This window comes from Drosophila tropicalis, unplaced genomic scaffold (genome assembly GCF_018151085.1).
Source record: "Drosophila tropicalis isolate 14030-0801.00 unplaced genomic scaffold, ASM1815108v1 contig_878, whole genome shotgun sequence".
Lineage (NCBI taxonomy): Eukaryota > Metazoa > Arthropoda > Insecta > Diptera > Drosophilidae > Drosophila > Drosophila tropicalis.
The window spans coordinates 8771198-8790670 of NW_027173374.1; the positions used below are offsets into that span (position 1 = coordinate 8771198).

The following is a 19473-nucleotide window of genomic DNA, read 5'->3' on the forward strand; positions in this document are numbered from 1 at the left end:
ACATTTTGCGTCATGTGTCTCTGCAGGTGATAAAAACATCTACCGCAAATCTGATTAACTTGTCTCTAAATAAACCAAATATTTGTCACTTGGTGGCAACAAAACTTCAATAATAATATTTATTAATAAATGAAGGACAGCAATTTATAATAAGATGCAATTTTAATGGCTTGTATTGTGATGGGCAAGAAATCATTTGCCTGTATTGAGGTTAATTACTAAAAGTGTAGATAATATGCTTGTAATGGCTTTGTAATCAAAAGTGTCATTGGCAATATCGTAAGTTTTTTTCGTTTGTTTCGAAAACTATAAATTTATAAAGGTTTTTTCGTACAATCTATTTGCCTTCTGTATATGTCTCGTTTTGGTCTCTGCTGTTTGGTTTAAACTATTGTTTGAAACTTATAACTCTTCTGATAAGAAATTTGTATAACATTTTTGCCTACTATGATTATGATTTCACATTCATATATCTTTACCTCTAGCAAAGTTTTCAAATATAAGCTTAGAGGATTAAGAAAACATAGACTTTAGATTGAATTACTAAAACAGAGTACCCAAACAGACAGGTTTAACTAGATGAACTTGTTTCTTTAATACTTGTTTGTTTAATACATTTTCGCCAGTGCTGCTAAATAACAATATATATTTGTGATTAAACCACAAGTTTAAAACATCATTGGATAGATATTTGTATGTAATTCAGTGAATTGAAATGTAACTAATTATTACTCATGTTGTAATTATGTAAATGACGTTCAAAGCGAACAATTGTTTCATTAATGACATGTAGACATAATATTTGTTTTCATATTTCTTTACAATAAAAAGGCCAACAGATCCCACGCTCTATTTAAATAAGCCATTTGTCATCGCTTTCGTTTAGGCCGGGTTTTCAATAGTATGACTAATCGACGATATTGCCACCTCCGGGCACAAAGTCTCACACATTTATAAAGCTGGGCACAAACAGAACAAACAAAATGAGAGCTGAGAATTTATCTCCATAAATCAATGATGGGGTGACATAACCACCTCCATTTCCTTCTATGCTATTTCGCCTTCTTCTCTTCCTCAACCCACGCTTCAGTCAAAGTGATTCATCTCAATCGAGTGCACCGTTTAGGAAGTGCAGCTTTTCACGAGTCACAATGCATGGGCACGTAGAGGGCTTCCAATAAATCAGAAGTGTGCCAAAACTGATGACTGGTGGGCTGGTTACGATGATTGACATCCTATGTTTGTTGGGAGTGGCAAGAAGGCGTTGCCCTTTTCAGCTAACATAGCACAAATGCGGTCAATTAGTCAAACAAAAGGCATTTTTCGGGGCCATAGCGAACTAATTAAAACACGCTGAGCAAACACAACCGTAAAGCCGCGGGTTGTTTAGCCAATTGGTTAGGCGAATGGGTGGAGGAGGGTTAACTGGGGGATGGCAATGAGCACGTGCCTGTAGGATTTAGTAAGGTTAAGGCGTTGCCGACATCGGCACATTTATATGCTCATTTAACCAGGCTTATTGATGCGATGCGAACGAGCCAAGAAGCAGTGTGAGGCATACAAAATTGCGTATACGCCCAATTGGCTCAATAATAAAATGTCACACAAATAGAAACCAGGTAGGCATGTACATAAAGGTTATTTTATTTGGTTTTTTTTGGCAAAAAATAAAAGGAAGATTAACAATGATTCATGTGAAATTCAATTTAATTCACAATGAATAACAATGAATACATTTAAATTTCCTGATGATGACAGATGATGAGTCTAGCAATTTCCAAAGTTTATGTCTTAGACTTCTAATACTAATTACCATTCCAAGTAGTCATGCCCATTGACTGTGACCAAAAGAATGTGAAAACAAATCAAAATATAAGATACTACCCTCATGAAGAATACCCAGGAACCCCATTAGAATTGTTTTCGCACAATCTCATTAGCCGACGGAAGTATAATTATATCAGCTTAATGTTCATCCAAATGGCACATGCAATAAGTAAGTATATATGCCATAATACATAGTTTAAATTATCCATAAACCACTTGCGGCTGCTCATCTTAATTGCATCAGACATACTCGACTGTATTCATCTTTAGTTGAATGAATGTACATATGTATGTTATTAGCACCCAGTAATTAATTCTGTTCGGCATGACGTCATTTACAGTATTCAATATAAATTTGCAAAATGAGTTATTTAACTTTGGTGGGAAATAAAGAAGTTAAAGCGTTAAATCTTCTTTTGGCAACTCTTTTCAGGCTATTGAGATGAAATTTATTATATTCTTTATTCTAATAAATTCTTTAATACTTGCAAGAGTATTTTAAATTCATTAAACCATTATTGATTTCAATTACATTTCGTTTAATCAATTTGACGAAAGCAATTAATTAACTTTAAGTTGAATTTTAATTAAACAAATTAATTGAAAACATTCGCCTAGTGACGTTGTAAGCAAAGTGTGATATGGAATGCTTAGTGAAATCGATTTATTAATAATTAAAAGTTAGTTCAGCTCGATTGTCATTTATGCCATCAACCAACTAATGGCGGAAATTGTGTTTAATTGGCATAGAAAATATATGGCCAGCACTTGGCTTTTTAAGTTGTTTTTGCAGTATTTATGGATCATTAACATGTCATGAATGTATGCTGATTATATCAAAGTCATTTCATTTCGTATTCCTTCATATTTATGGTTGATTGATCAAAAAGATCCTAGTTAGGTTTGACGTCAATAAAAATTTCCCAATATCCAATATAATCCCAATTATATGTGTGTATACACAATTTTCTTATAGCAAAATGTCATTTGACTTTAACAATCCCATATATGTACATATTTGCGAGGGTAGATGAATGAAGTTTGAGTCGTTTCACGTGACGTATACGTAATATGTAACCGCAATTTTATCAGGTGTGGGAAATGGAGTGTGCAAAATTGTCGTAATGATTTTAACTTTATTTTCGTTTTCGATTTCTAGAAATGATATGTATATAACTGATTTAAGGTCAAAAATTATATACAATGATTGCTATGGATGCTGGATAACCAACTTCAAAGACACTTTTCAATTACAAATCTATCTATTAGATAATAAAGCACTTCAACCAATATGAGAACTTATGTTTTCCCCCTCGTTTACACATGGAATGAACTTTTGTTTCTGTGTGTATGTGTGCTATACATACAAAACTTCTAACCGCAAGCATCGTGGGAATTATTAGGCATTAGTCAAGTTGATTAGATACACGCAGAGACACATATATACATTTAATCAAGACACGTGTTGACGCGTGCCTGTGGTTTTGGTTTATCGGCAGACGGTAATAGTTATTATTACACTAGTTTCAGAATGAACTGAATGAACTCAATGAATTTTCAATCTCATTCAATGCAAATGTTTAGCTCATCTCATCTTTAAACTAGTTAAGGAACTAGCTAAACAATCAAACGTATAAAGAATGGGTAAATTCTTGAGCAAAATATACGCTTACTACTTGGAATGCAAGGCTTAATAAAGTAAGCAATGAGTAAGTGTAAAGGGAAACCCAAAAAAACGAAAAAACACATAAAATTAAAATACAGAAAATAAAACTCACAAGACGAATCAATGGCCAAGGTAGAAATGACGTCAGAAAGGGGGAGATACAAATGAAATTTTTGTTGGCTTAAAAAGAAGAAGAAAAAAAATGGTATTCAAAGAAAGAAACGAAATCAAACAAATTGCGTGTAAACAAAAAAAATTGGCAAATTAAAATTGTAGCAAGAAAAAAAAACCGAAACAACAATCAGCATAAAATTGAAATGTAAACAAAAACTAAGCGTATTCAAAAGGAAAGGAAAAAACAGAAACAGCTAAATAAAAAAAAATGGAAAAAAAAACAATACACAAAAACGAAGAAACCGTAAAAACGAACAAAAAACCAAACCAAATGTAACCGACCGATGTCAAAAGGTTGAACTTGAAATATTTGTGGGCCAAAAGGGCAGATACACACACACACATACGCACGGAGACACACACATGACTGCGAATACGCACACGTGTGCAGATTTATGTAATTATGTGGCAAAATATTCTCTTTAAGATACTTTCAACTCACTTTTCTTACAGTTGCTTTTGGCAACTTTAAAGAGAGACTGCGACTCTAGAGACACGTTTCGTTTTTTTGGGTAAATTAGGCGGGTCTCTTGTTGTGTCATACCCTTTAGCCTATGGATGTGAGAGCATATCACTGAGCTCTTCGATGACCTAACATATTTATCTTGCTTGCCATTTGGGAATAAGGTGATTAGTGGGTTATGTTAAGCGAAAGTCAGATGGGATTGATTGAGCAGTAAGAAGAAATACAGATGGTTGAATGGATCTCACAGAAAAATTTTAATTGATGCTATAGGGTATCTGAGGTTCTGCTCATTGATTTTGGATACATAATTTAGGCTGCCAACAGAAAGACAAACACAACAAGTAAACTTTTTTTTACTTAACTTTTTTTTTTTTGTATACATATCGTATTTTGTTGTTATTATTGTGTTGTTTTGTGTTTTGCCAAATTAGCAACAACCGGTTTACGCAGGTAGATAAAACATCACCAGAAGGAGGAGTGGGAGAGGCTACAAGTTAGATAAGTTAAAGGCAAACAAAAGACTCTTTGCTCATTAGTCGTCTTCATTGGAAACGCCTCTCTCTCTCTTTCTCCCCGTCTCCCCTTTTGCGGTATAGTATTAGTAGTATGAATTGGAGATTGCCGCAGTTAAACATTTGTCGTTCTAATGATATTTCAGATGTGATTGGACTGTCTAAGGGCCAGGGACAGAGACAGGGCCAAAGCTCCTGATGTTTGAACAAGTTTTGACCACATTTTCGTATGGGGATCTATATAAATATATTTAAGTTACTGAATTCACTCCGGTGCCAGTTCGCTACGGGTATGAGGTGCAGCTCTTAACATAAATGCGGGCCAAGACGACAAGGTCATGAGAAAAATATATTGATGTGATGCCAAGAGCATCAGGTCGGCGACAGTTGTCACTGGCTATCAATGATGATGACGATGATGATGATGATGCCAGCATAAACACAAAGTTGTCTATTACACTCAATGCCAGCGACTTGAAAGCGACTTGTCCTCATATAGATACATATATGTATACTTGCATTTGTTTTGGCAATCACAGGCAACAAGTGAAGTTAAAGGAAAGAAAACAAGCAAGTAAAGAAAGCCAAGGAAGTAAAGGAGAATCATTGGCAAGACAAACAAAATATTTGCACGTATATGCGATTTATTCGAGCGAGAGTTTGCCCTGGGTGTTCTCAAGTAAGAGTTGTCTGGTCCAGTTTGAAGTACCTACTGGAAAACAAGTTTAACTGGCAGCATGGGTTTTTTGTTTTTCAATGCCATATTGACGCGCGAGTTTGCTTATATGTACGTAGGTATGTACATATATATTTTTGTCTTAAAAGGCACAATAAAAAGCTACAATACTTCCATACAAGATCTTAATGTATTTATATAATTGTCATTGTTAATTCGCTTGCATTGGCCGATTTGTTGTATTATTGAAGATTTGTATATAATTATTTATAAGTCTGGCCTCTAAAACACTTCAACACGGCGAGCCCTTCCATCAATTATTTAATTATTTATTTATCAACCTCGTGGGGATCGCTTCTATGCGAGGTTCCCATGAGGGTCTATATAACATACGTATAGATTAATATTTATCATACAACTCTCAGTGTAGTATCTACCTACACCCTGTACCATTTTGAAATGAGTTATACCATATCTGTTAGTCATTTTGACTAACAGAATTAATCCACTTATGTTGTGATCTCAGTGTGTGGGAGGGAATAGAACATTAGAAATGAGAATATCTAATAAAACCACTTAAGACTTTATAAGAAATATGGAATAACTCTGACTCATTTAGCATTCAGATAAATTGGTATTCCAAACCAACTGTTTTCGTATTCAGAGAAATGAAAAAGATATGCATATTATTTTTTAAATAAACATGGCAAGTAAATTAAGTTCTAAAAACGAAAAACAAAACCATGAATTTATCATAAAATTTCATATATATTTGATTTATGAAACATCTGGCTGTTAATGACCGGGATAAATGTAGGCAGCAGTTTCCAAATATTTATGATTTCTGACTGACCAATTTTGCGAGAGGCATTTTTGAAAATCTCATTTAGAGTTTCAAAAACGACTATCGACAAATCATAATTTAATGTTTGATGGTTTCAAAATTGTCATAAAGATGCTTAGAAATCAAAGGGGGGGTATTATATACTCCAAAATTTGCAACACTTCGTTTCTGAAACCTTATTGACAAAATTTTAATACTAGCAAAAGATTTTATGAAGCCAAGTTTATAACTTTTTAGCCAACCCTCGTGTGGTTAGCACATTTATGTATAAACTTCTGAGCATATTGCCTGGCAAGCAAAAATCATTTATTTATTTTTCTTTTTTCAAATATTTCAAGAAACTAGCTTCGTATGCAAATTACCAGAGCAAAAACAGCAAAACCAAATGTAAAAGAAAACAAAAAATGAAAAGAAAAACCATACATGGATTAATTGCAAATTTTTATATGGAAATCAGTTGTTGTACTTGCAAATGTCACTGGACAAAGACCTTTTACATATACGGGCCCGTCCTAAACAAATATATGGGCGTGTCAATGGACGCAATTGTCGGAGGGCCTTGAACAATGGACTTGATTCAAATGGGCAAGCAGATTCGTATAAATCTCCAGAGCCATACACAGCTTAGCCATAAATCAGTCCAAAAAGTATCTCTTAGATACCCGCAGAGCTTAACTCACCTAGATTGCAGATAAAAATTGCGCGGCGCGTGCTATTTTCCTTATTTTTAGTTGCTTTGCATTGGTTTGACTGGATCTTCCACTATATGTTTGTATGTACATATGTATGTATATTTTATTGCTGTTTTCTTTTCATACAAATTTCAATTACAATCTGTATATCGCGTTGTTTTTTGTGTACGGTCTTCTGAGTTTTTAAGCAATTAAATTCAATCAAGAATGTCAGAGCGATTGGCTTTTCGCATATATTCGTATATCTGTCTGTGTATATATATGAAGAATATATAGATTTGCTTTTGTCTGTTTATCAAGTAGATTCGGTTTGGTATTGGTTTTGGTTTTACTTTTCGCGCAGCGTATAAACAATTTTTTATGCTTTCGATTCGTATACTCGTTTTGTTTTCGCTCACTCGACGGAATTTTTGTATGCAGTGTTCTCTGTTGGGTTTATGTCTTAACACTGAGCAGATATTTTATTTGTTGGTAGTTTAAAATCGTGAGTAAAACGAGAAACAGAGAATGACAGAGAAACAGACAGAGAGAGGGAGAGAGCAAGAGAGAAACAGTGTGAAAAAGAGAGAGAATCCATCTGTATGCGTGTTTTGTGAAGAATTACTCGAATGCCAACCACAACAGATCAGAGAGTTTAAGTGAATCGGGTAAAGTTTAAAGTCGAAACTTGAAATACGTCATAGTCTTCTTCTTTCCACATATAGTCATCGCACATTTATCTGAATCAAGTTCAAAGTTTATTCACTTAGAATGATTCTGCACTATCGTTTTAGCTAACTCTTTTATTTGACATTGAGCACAATTGTGCTTCTTTGTGCCATGCCCCAGCTTGGCCGGGAAATGAGTCATTTTACTTGTCTGTTACATCTATTTCGGTCCAAATTATTCTGCGAACAGATGCATCTGGTTTTGATTATGGGGCATAATGCATTCACCCCACTTGGCATGCACTTTATACTGCGCCGCCTGACTAATTTGCACTGTTTCAAGATGGATGCATCCCTCCCACTGCATATCAAAATTTATTCATGGACACGACAAACACAGTTTAAGGCCTTGAATTGTGTCACGTTTTACATGGATTTGAATGAACTGACATTTACTTACAGCCATGTCAGAGGGATGACAAATGATTGGTGCAGCATTCTGTAGCTTTTCCCAATCGTTAATGAGACAACAATTAATGGCCAACAAATGTCCATAAAATATATGCAAATTAACCAATTTTTATTGTTTTATTCTAATTGAAAGATTGCTAACTAATTTTTTAAGGTCGTCATAGACCACAAAATCTAATCCAAAAGAATTTATAATCTACAGAGCTTAACTTCGAAGATGGCCAAAGTCAAGGAGAGATTTTCATTCTTTTGGTTAATACATCATGACCTCAGCTAATACTTTGTTTTATTATAAATATGACTTTTAACTTTTAATCACTTACATTAAAAAGTGATAGGATGGCCCAAAGCCAGAATGCCAAAGACTTATTGTTAGTTTTTTCTTAAGATGGTATAAAAAAGTCTTTAATATTTAAATACATTGCTGAAATACCTTTAATATTATACCTTTAATATTGCTGTTTGAAATACAAATGAAATATTTTTTAAAATGATAAAAACCTGACTTCCAGCCAGAAACTTTATAACTTGTCCTTCTAGTTTTAAATAAATTAATTATACAGATAATACAATTTGTATAGAAACAAATAAACACGACTAACGACTAATTAAAGGATAATTATTTGCCTATATTTTAACTCTACCTTTATCCTTTCATCCCATTTTATTGATTAGGAAGCACAAAGTGATTTTTTTAGGGTAATTATCATACATGGAATCCATATTAATCAGCCCTTTGATTGAAATATAATCAAATAAAGAAAGGAATTTTCAAAAAGTATACAAAATTTACTCTTTAAGAAGTCGAAGAGTATATTCCATTCTATAAATATTAACATATTATTCTGCATATACTAAATTTACTTGGGCTATTTTTGTAACACAATCAAACAATGAATAAGACGGCAGTTCCCTGGTCTCTGTGTTGGTGGTGCGGGCAAACAAGCGGGGGATTTTTGTCTTGTTGTGGGAAGAGATAAAACGCGCGCGAGTTCGAATCCGGGTGAGGGCGAAAGAGAAAGTACAGAATACTTAATATTTTTCCGATATATGTAGTATAAATGCGACTCATCAAGGCATAATAGTTTGACTTTTCCCATAGTTTAACAATTTCCGCATGGATCGCAGATTAAAGCAAAGAGAGGTTAATGCCCGTGTCTACTGACATTTTCCCATTATATGAATGACAGTGTTTCGTGCAATTTCCGTACATGTTTTTTATTTTTATAGAAAGTGCAAGAAGATTTGGTCGTTTACTAAGAACCTAATAAGTAAATGAATCATTGAGATCGATCTAGTCGGAAATCTAAGTCGTCTAAAAAAATTACAGCTGCATTTCATTCCTAGTCTAAATTACTTTTTGTCGGTCTATTAAACATTTGAAAATTGTATATTGTTATAATTACACAGCAACCACAAATTTTGTTGGGAAATTCACGCAAAGCGTAAGGCGTATTGTTCAGGATGTCAAGGATGAGGGTGCTCCAAGTGGAATGACTCGGGATGAGGTGATTGAAACCAATGAACGATTGCGTTCACTTCGCCTCCGTCTAGAGGAGTCCTATGAAACGGCTAAAAAGGCGCTGATAAATCTTATGAATAAATATGGCGATTCCAAGAGTCATCGCAACATTTTCCAGAGATATCCCATGCTAAAGCTTATGATAAAGGTAGTTTGATGTGAATAAATAATGCGATATGACCCATACAAAATGATCGCTTCTGACTTTCTTTAGGAAGTAATTCGCTTGGAGACCCAATACTGGACACTGGTGGACATACCACGACAAGAGAAGCAGGAAACAGTACCTTCATATGTAATGCGAGCTTGTTCGATAATGGAGAAGACACAAAAGTCGGGCGAGGGTGTGAAGACATCTGCCCGACTGGCTGAGGAGGCTGCCGAGCGGCGAGAGCGTATGGAGCGATTGGAACGTGAGTAGAATGATAAACTAAAAGGGAATGCCGAGGGGCTAAAATCATAAAATTTCATTTTTTTCCCCTTAGACATGACAACGGCACAAATCGAGCACGAGAATACACAGCTGATTAATGATTTGTATCGCCTGTTGAAAAAGTATCTTGGCCTGCGGCATCTCATACGAGTTCTAAAGGTGAGTCATTGACCACAACAACAAGGACCGCACAAGGTTAACTTTTTATCTAAAAATCCGACCCCCCTTCCGCTGTTTTACTTATATGTACCTAAACAGGAAGAGTACGGCAGCTCAAAGATGTATCCGATATTTCCACGCTACACAATGCTCAAGGACATGATAAAGGGCATCATGCACGACCCGGACTACATGGAGGTGTGCCATGAGACGCTGGCCAACGCCAACTGAGCCGAGGCCACCGGAAATGGCAGGCGTCGCATGAGTGTCATATGAGAGAGCCCCAATACTAATACAAATAGCAGTATACACAGACGCAAGCAGTAAAAAGGATGCAGACTGTCTGTCGCTGTGTGTGTGTGTGTGTTTTGAGCGCTTATTTCGCATGCAAGTTTTCTGCCATTCCGGAAATTTTTGGAAATTTTTTGAAACACAATTCCATTTAATGCTCTGAAAGAGCTACAACTAATTAACTGAAAACTAACCAACTAACTAACACCCAAACCCCACCATAGCAGTACACTAACTGAACTATTTACATAACTCTCTATATATATATGTATACATACAACAAATAATACTTCAATACCAAAACAAACAAGCAAAAAACAAACTAAAAGGCATTTATTTTGAATGAAACTTTTGAGATGAAAAACACTTAGAAAAACCTATCGAAAATAATTACATACAAAATACCAAATAGCATTCGAGTCGCTCAACAAGTTGTACGATAAGCCGATCTACTGACATACATACTATACATAAATATATCGATATAGATATATCTACATATACATATACATATGCATATATATATACACATATATAACACTTTGTGTTGAAATTTTTTGCCTGATTGAATACTTATACACAAATGTATGTAGGGCAATAACCAAAAATGAAAAACTAAACTTAACTAAAATACTATATTAAGCATTTTCGCAACAGCAGTTGAATGGGAGCATCGATTGAAACTGGCTAATCATACTTAAGGATTGCGAAATTAAATTAATTTTTCCTATTTCAAGAAATTCTATAAACTGGTCGATTAGCCACTCGCAGAAAGCTAGTAGAAACTAAAACAAAATTTAAAAAACTATACAAAAGTCCTATGAATAGATGTATGTATGTATGTACTTATTTATTGATTACCTATGTAGCTAGACAATATACGGGAATAATTCCCAATTTATAGTGAAGTGAACAACAACTAAATGCTTCTTTCGACACGTTTTTGATTGAAGTTAACTCTAAACACCAATGATTGTTTCTTTTTATAACCTACGGATTCCACTTGATTCTAATAACTTATGATATTTGTTTATTACTACTATTATTATGTGTATATGTGACCCATAACAAAAAAAAGCAACTAAATCCAATGAACGCTTTAAATGTTTTATAATAATTCATAATAGATAAAAAGCAAATGCCCCACATAAGTGGAAAAAAGTAAACAAGGAAAACTATTGAAACTACCAAAATATAACCTACAGCAATTTGTTGTCATATTTTTAAGAGAAATTTATCTGAATATCATGTACTTCTCCAAAGCCACGAACACAAAAGGACACAAAAACCCATTTAAAAAAGAAAAGACCAAACAAAAATCCTACACGAGCTTACAAACTTTCATGAAAGTTTTTGTTTTCTTATGTTTCTTGAAAAGAAAACGCTATAAAATAAATGCAATTCTTCTTTTTCGTTTTCCGCAAACGACAAAAACAAAAGCTTCAGCCGAAGCTGGAATACCCTCTTAACTAGTTAATTGCCAAGGAAATTGGGCAAATTCACTGAAGAAGACATAAAACAGATCCAAACAGATGCAGCAAATACCTGGTATCAGAGCTTTATCGTTGAAACTTTCTGTTAATACAAACAAATTTGAAAAATAAGACAGCTCGGCGATTCCAGAGATTTATATCAAAGCAAAAGACCTCACCCCGAACCTCTGTTCAATATTAACAAGACATCAAGACAAAATTATGAATAAATTGATTTTTTACTGCTTATAGGGTAAGGTTGTACGGGTCATAGCAAATTTAAAATATATAATGTAATAGAATTCATAATTAGCTTTATACAATATAATATCCAAAATGAAATGAAACGATGTTCTTAAGAGAACTAACAGCCAGTTCTTTCCATAGGCCATATCGTTCTATGTCCTATCTACAATTTTCTATCTAATATCCGAGTAATTGGCATTCAAGATGAGATTCCAATGGACAGATTCTAATTATAGCTCTGACACTACTTCCCCCTGACACGCCCACCGAGACATCAAGACACCGCCTACAAATATCGTGTGTATATACGAGACACTATAAAACCACAAAGCTATCCCTTGCAATGCAATTAATTGCATAATTAACAAAATAATGAAAAAAAAAAAACTCAATGGCTGATTAATTGTTTATTCTTTGTGTCTGTTTAAGTTAACCAATTGACAAGCTTTAAACTCTTTATTCTATGCCAAATGTGATGGAAGCTGGCCAACAAAAGAAAAGTTAAAAAAAAAAATAAAACAAATATGATTGGCAATATCTGCCATCCTATATATACAGCATATAAATTAGTTTAGTTAAATGTTGAAAAGCAATGCAAAATAAAATTATGCAAAAATATGTATGTACCGTGAGAATGAATTTAAAATATCAGTTTAGATAAATTGGTTAGATACCCAAAAAAAAAAAAAAAAAAAAGAACGTTTAGCAAAACATACATAAATACATATGTATGTATGTAAATGTAGTTAAATGTTGCATAAACATAACGGCAAATTGAATTTAAATATGTTTTTTGAAATTCATGCAGAATGTTGAGCATTTTGCAAAGAGTAAATCAGGAATTATTAATATAAACTTTAATCAAAAAACAGAAGAACAAAAAACCATTATCCAAAAATTTAACAAAGAAATTAGAAATCAAAATATTTGTACGCCTGTGTAAGGCTCAATGTTTGTGTGTGTGTGTGTGTGTGTGTGTGTGTCTGTCTGTGTGTCTATGTGTGAGTGTAATACATATACATACATATATATGAAGTCTATTGATTAAGATAAGAATGCTGAATGCATTTCTTCCTAAACTAGTATACATACCAACATAACAAACATACATATACTTAATTATAATGCTAATCATATTTACACCAAATACTGAACAACAACAACAACATGCATTCATCACACACGTATACAAACATACATACATATATTATAGATATTATACAAACAAAGAATCAAACAAACATCATACATACAAAACAGTACAATTTTACCTTTTCAAGATATCTAAGTGGCTATAATAAACCGAAATTCGAAAACAAAAAAAAAAAAAATGAATAAGAAAAACGACAACTAACCAGAAATTCAATGTATAACTAAACCAAGAAATTAATGTGTATTGACACAGGCGATAACATAAACAAGTCCCTAAATATATTGGTATTCAATGGAAAATTAATAATCGTTTTATTTCATCAAGATCAGTTAAGACCTACTTAAGGCCATAGTTTGGCAAAGTTTTTTCCCATATTACTGTATTTAAAATGAAACTTCAAGGACTACAGTAAAGAGGTTATTACGATTTACAACCGATCCTTATAATATCTATAGCAACTGGGCCTTAAGCTTATATCTTATACGCTCGTATTATTCAACCAGGGATTAAAAGGCTTAAAGATTGAAGTTTTTTTAAGCCATTTAGTTATACAGAACTAACAATTATTAAACTTTATACAGTTTCTGACTTTATTGTGTTTCATAAAATAAATTTCTAGTATTTTGAAAAATAAATTTAACGAAAGGCTTGGAAGGCTTAGAGAGGTTGTTGGTTCAAAGAATTGCTAAATTTGAGCGAATCTTTTTTCTGACGAATGACTGTGTAGATGGCGCATGGCATTTGAAGCTCGAAACTGAATCAAGAATGTGTAGATATGAAGTAGATAAAATTGGTAAGTAACCAAAATGAATCAAAGCTTTTTAATGCAAAAGATATTTATTCTGGTTGAAACATTTGTTTTAAGAACTTTTGAAAAAAAAAAACCCATTATTTCTTCTACTTCTTGGTGCGTGTGCCATGCTGCTCTGATGAATCCTTGGGCAAGGATTCAATGGATATGGAGGAATCCTTGGATTTAGAGCCACCATCATCTGAATGCGTATCGTTTTCTGAGTTTTTGGGATATTTAACTGCCTTTGTGTTGCCAGAACACTGGAGTATGAAACGCAGCTCATCCAGCAACTCGTCCTTAAAGTTCACCTATGAGGAAAATGAAAAACTTGATAAATTTTTGCCAAACACAGAGCAGATAATGGATAATCAGAGAGAGAGAGTGAGAGAGAGATAAACGGTCATGCGAACAATGGAACTAAAAGAACTATGCAAATTACAAGCAATATTTTTTAGGTTTAGATGGAAGTTTATGAATATTACATTTTTGTTGGTCAGTTGCTAACCAAGCCCCTAAACCCATATGCCATAGTAGGGAGGAGCTGGTGATGAAACATATACGTATGTATGTATGTATGTATGGATGTTATTTAGTTTATTTTAGATAGAAGACCTTTTGCATGCCCATTTTTAGTCACCGTTGCTGAGGAGAGGGGGCTGCTGCTGTTGATGATGCATATTTTTAGAACGAATCCTTTTCGCCTCCACATTACCTTATTCTCCCGTGCACTCCAGTAGGTGCTGAGCACGCAGTTAATCAGCCCATAAACGCTGGCAAAACAGCTGCCCACAAACATGACCAAATAGACGCCGCCCAAATTGGCAAAGCCCAGCGAGGAGGCATCCGAATCAGGCACCTCCTATCGATTTGTATAGTTATGATACCGAAAATATTGTGGTTTTGTGCTAAGTGTGAAGCGGATGGTTCCTTGTACTTGTGCAGGTGTGCAAAAAGGTCAGGCCAACTAAGTTGCGGAATGTAAGGCGATTGGAAGTAGAAAGCGTGATGTTCTATGGGGGATACCTTGTTTTCACTGCTACGATCCTTGACACCAAGCACCATCTCGAGCAACGAGACAAATATGCCAAAGAACGAGCCAACGCCCATGACCAGAAAGACGCCGCCCAAATTGCTGATTTCCAAAGCCAAAGCGCCGCCATCGTCATCCGCATCCTGCACACACACACACACATACCCATCCACACCTATAATTTGGAGAAATGTGGTTGAAACTGCAAGAGAATAACTTACCGAGCAGGCGCCACCACCGCGTTTCTCCTTCCACCATTTGGTCTTCATTTTGGTCAACAAGCCCTGTTCCTGCAACTCCAATATGGCAAGACTGAGAGTATCACGATAAGGAGAATCTAAAAAGAACTCAATGTTGGTTAGATGTAAACTATTAATATCCATCTGGTAAGTTATATATACTCTTTCGCATAGCTATGCCATAGCCCTTCTCATCTAGCAATGACCCCACCTGGGTCAAAGTGCAGCGACGCTCTGTGATGTACTCAATAGTCGTGGACTCCATGAGAAAAGCATAATTAGTATTCTCTACGGCATCTACACCTTCCTGATTCGTATTGGTCATATATTGAGGGTTCTCTTTCATGAACTCATACATCTTCTGATATGTGGGATAGGTTGACTCTCGGAAGAAAGTAAATGTACTGCCACCATTTTTGGCACCATAATTGACCCCTCCTTTGTTCTCTGACAAATCATCAGCATCATTGATGGGCGTTACCAAGGATTCGACAGTGAGAAAGGCAGCCAAATTGGCTGTATACGAGGATACCAGAATTAGAGTGAAAAACCACCAGGAAGCCGCCACGGCACGTGTAGAATACGCTCTGCAATAGAACACCGACATAAATTTACTGCAAGGATAAGAAGGCCCAACTCACTTGGGTGCCAGTTCGGAGCCTTGTTGGAGCAATGCTCCAATGGAAAACCACATGCAATTGGCAAAACTGAATTGATTCTCCAGTTCGGTGGGCTCCTCAATACACGGATACGGATTGTCCCATTCCGCTGGCGATAGACGTCCCAGCACAAACATGGTAATTGATACACTTGTATAGGCCAAACCCAAAAAGATCCACACCTCTCCCGAAAATGGCGACATGAATGAGAACAATTTGGGGGGCTCTTTCATAGGTTTGCGAAACAAAATTGCAATTCCTGTTCGAAAGCGAATGCAAAATGCAAAAGTGACATGTTGATTGAAGTGGACAGCCTGCGGGCAGTTACGACAGCTCTTCAAAATTCATTACCCAACTCAAACTCACCCAGATTCATAAAGGGTATCGTAAAGTCCACTCCGCTCTCTCTCTCCGATGTCATTGTTAGATCCGTGATGGCCAGGTCAGCTCGCTAATTAAATATTGATATGTAAATTACAGTTTGGTAAATAGATTACAAATGCATATGCAAATAGTTATATAGTTAAATTTGGCCATTTGAACAGATAAATGGATAAAAAAAATTACCTTTTTAATTATGCATTTTGTTCAACAACAACAAGAAGTAATTTAAATAGTTCATGGTCAGCAAAAAACCAACTGACAGATGACAAATTTCATTGTCATGTGCCCTGTTCAAATTAATTACTTGCAGAATGATGGATTGTTACATGGATTATCCATCCAAAGACTTACATTATCGATTATCTCACGCAACATGCCATTCCATTCGCCTGTTTTGGGATCTATGCCTCCGTATTTATTATCCACTTGGAGGCGAAACGTGTAGGTGAAACCAAGTTTTTTCGACAACTCATCGATGAGCTCGATGCCGAAACCCTCGAACTGATCATTGCCCTCCAGTTTCTCTGCGGTTTCCTTCAGCATGCCATAGGGTTCACTCTGCAGGTGAAAGAAGAAGAAGCAAACAAATATCCCTGTTGGCATTGGCATTGGCGTGGGTCACTGATTCAGCGTATACTCACAATGGCCGTAATGACCACGAAACTTTTGTTCACCAGCGAACGAATATCCGGCTCCAGGGAATGAGCCGGAGGTGGGCGATTCGGCTCAAAGCCGCCTTCGCTGCTCCATTGTCCAATTTGTTGCATGCCGGAGACAGTCAGCTCAATGACATCCAACTGAAAGTCTGTGCGCAATCCCTCGTAGTCAAAGCGAATGGGACCCGTGAGGCCATTCAGGGTAAGCTTTGAAATATAACCAAACGGAGTGAGCTGGGGATTGTCGCATACCAGCGTGGCCCACTCACCGATTTCATGTAGTTGACGAGTGTGAAACCCTTGTCCCAGGCAGAGTCATCGCCGCAGCTCAGCGGCACTGGGCGAAAGTTCACGTGCTTGTAGGTCTCGGCCAGTAGTTGTACACCGTCATACACGAGAGCCATGCTGTTGGTCAACGGACATGAGACTAGACAGAAAAACAAAGACGAAGGATTAACAGATATCCTTTTTAAGTTTTGAATTAAGCAATCAATACCATTTTGAAATGGCTCATCACTCTCGTAAAGCGCCTTGGCCACTTCTTGGACTAGTTCATTTTCTGGCGAAACTAGACGTAGCGCAGTTATATTTGTCCCGGCATGTTGATAGGGCTCCACATCCATGGTATGCCAATCCAGATTTCCAACAATATAACGATAATCACTTGTCAGCAATCCCACTTGCTGGGCCTGTTTAAAGAACTCTGGCAATGTCTCCATTGATCCGACTACCACAAAAGAGAAATCCTCCGCGCTGCGTATGCGACGCAGGACATTTCGATAGTTTCCATTCAAATCCAACTCATAACGCCGCACTGTTATAGTTGGACCCGCCGTTCCATACATCTGCAGCAACTCACTAACAGTGGCCAAATATTCGCCAGACTCGTAGATAATGGTGAAACTCTCCCAGCCCATAGACGTCACAATATCCTTCAATGTCAGGGCCAACTGTGATGGATGTGGATGCAGATTGATGGTAGGCAGCTGGGCATTGAAATCCCAGCGCGTGTCCAGAAAAGGCAATTCCTTGGCATCACAAATGCTCATGGCATGACGAGCAGCCAAATTGGTCGTGGGGCCAAAAACAGCCACCAAATTTTGCTAGAAAAATATTCTCAGATCTTTTTGTTTATTCCAAACAGATGTTGGACTCACCTTGAGCATTTTGCATAGCTTTTTCGATGTCTCAAAAGAGTTGCCAGGCTCAATGGCCATGGTAACACCATGAAAATTCATTTCCTCATTGTCTTCATTTGCTTTCTCAATGGCCAAATGAAAGATTTTCTCCATCTCCGGAATCGTACTCTCATATATGAGACCTAAAATTAGTAGAAATATATTACAAACCAATTTTCATATTCATTAAGATTAAATTAAAGCCATTCACTTAAATAGAACTGTACATACATTTATATAGATAGAGATATTTTCACACATATATATAAATATTTTTATTTTCCGATCTTCTGTTTTGCTCTGCTTGTTCTGTTTATTCAGTTATCTCTATGTGAGAAACGACAAATTTGCCTCTTTAATGCTCAAAAATACTTGCCACAGAGAGTAGGTAAATGTGGGGCACATTCATTGTCTCTTTGGATGTGCCACAAATGCAAATACGCTTACCGCTTATGTAACCATAAATGAATGACAAATTATTTGATTTTTGGGCATGTTTTTTGGGCATTTTCATGACTTGATGATTTTATGCAAAAACTCACCCACATTGGTACGCTCCGCTCCAGAGCCAACAATCAAGGTGGCAATAGGAATCATCAATGTTAATATCCACAAGCCCACACCATGTGGCCATCCGGCATGTCCATGTTTTCCGGCTCTCGTGCATTTTCCAGTGCAATAAACTGATGGCATTTGTTTGCTCATATCTTGTGGGGGGCAGCAGCAGCTGCCATTGCAAAAAGCCCCATAAAATGCAATCAACAAATTTACAAATAGTATTTTGTTGGTTTTTTCCGCTTGCTTTCCATATGCAAATAGCAATTATTTTTATTTAATTTTACGATGGATTTTTATTTGTTTCGTTGAAATAAACAGAATACCATCTATCTATCTGTGCCTGCAACACAAACTGGGCAATAAAAATGAGGCCATGAGTTGATGTTCTTCTTAACTCAGCTGTTGAATTCGCCACATTCGTTTGCATATATTTATAGAAGATGCAATGTTTCGAAACAAAATGAAATGCACAATTAAAGGATGAAACATTTCAACATTATTTTGTAGATAAACTTTTCCAAGCAATTTGCGCACAAAACTTTTTAATTTTTTGGAAACTTCTTCACCTTGAAGAATACTTTTTGAAGAAAACTCTTTAATTAGCTGAACGAAGAAAGAGCAAAGAAACTTTTTCGCCAATTTAACTGAACATTGGAGAAACAGAAACAGATGCCTTCTGGATACCAATAAAGAAATATTTATTTTTTAGTCAATCTCTATTTTTA

The 19473-nt window shown here is 35.8% G+C and overlaps 2 protein-coding genes across 5 annotated transcripts in view; one reads left to right on the forward strand and one right to left on the reverse strand.

Annotated features, from left to right (window-relative positions):
• LOC137585415 (uncharacterized) overlaps positions 1-11046 on the forward strand; it is a 42556-nt gene extending 31510 nt beyond the window's left edge. For 2 of the 3 annotated variants that reach the window (XM_068301185.1, XM_068301186.1), the window contains 4 exons: positions 9386-9645; positions 9712-9910; positions 9983-10089; positions 10189-11046. In XM_068301185.1, coding sequence (XP_068157286.1) covers positions 9386-9645; positions 9712-9910; positions 9983-10089; positions 10189-10320 — 698 coding nt within the window. In that variant the 3' untranslated portion in view covers positions 10321-11046. Of the gene's footprint in view, positions 1-1619; positions 1997-9385; positions 9646-9711; positions 9911-9982; positions 10090-10188 lie in introns of those variants that run through there. The other variant, XM_068301184.1, reaches the window with a different exon arrangement.
• Positions 11047-14069: 3023 nt separating this feature from the next.
• Positions 14070-19124, reverse strand: Grik (glutamate ionotropic receptor kainate). Of its 2 annotated transcripts, none has more exons than XM_068299578.1 (12): positions 18733-19124; positions 18170-18333; positions 17509-18115; positions 17282-17439; positions 16998-17219; positions 16708-16914; positions 16339-16423; positions 15955-16231; positions 15476-15900; positions 15296-15411; positions 14757-14903; positions 14070-14352 (listed from the first exon to the last, which is right to left on the reverse strand). In XM_068299578.1, the coding sequence occupies exons 1-12, from the start codon at positions 18893-18895 to the stop codon at positions 14149-14151; spliced, it is 2775 nt and encodes a 924-aa protein (XP_068155679.1). In that variant the 5' UTR covers positions 18896-19124; the 3' UTR covers positions 14070-14148. The 2 variants fall into 2 exon arrangements, with proteins under 2 accessions (XP_068155679.1, XP_068155678.1); XM_068299577.1 differs by lacking the exon at positions 14757-14903 and adding an exon at positions 15068-15217 and having other exon boundaries at positions 18733-19116.
• Between the last annotated feature and the right edge of the window lie 349 nt (positions 19125-19473).

What these genes read in the sequence shown, in the direction of transcription:
- Grik (XM_068299577.1), bottom strand. Translation starts at nt 18,895, where the DNA reads ATGAGCAAACAAATGCCATCAGTTTATTGCACTGGAAAATGCACGAGA. An exon ending in GATACCCTTTATGAATCTGG is followed by an intron (nt 16,232 to 16,338) that starts GTGAGTTTGAGT and finishes GCTTTCGAACAG; the next exon opens with GAATTGCAATTTTGTTTCGC. An exon ending in GCGGTGGTGGCGCCTGCTCG is followed by an intron (nt 15,218 to 15,295) that starts GTAAGTTATTCT and finishes GTGTGTGTGCAG; the next exon opens with GATGCGGATGACGATGGCGG.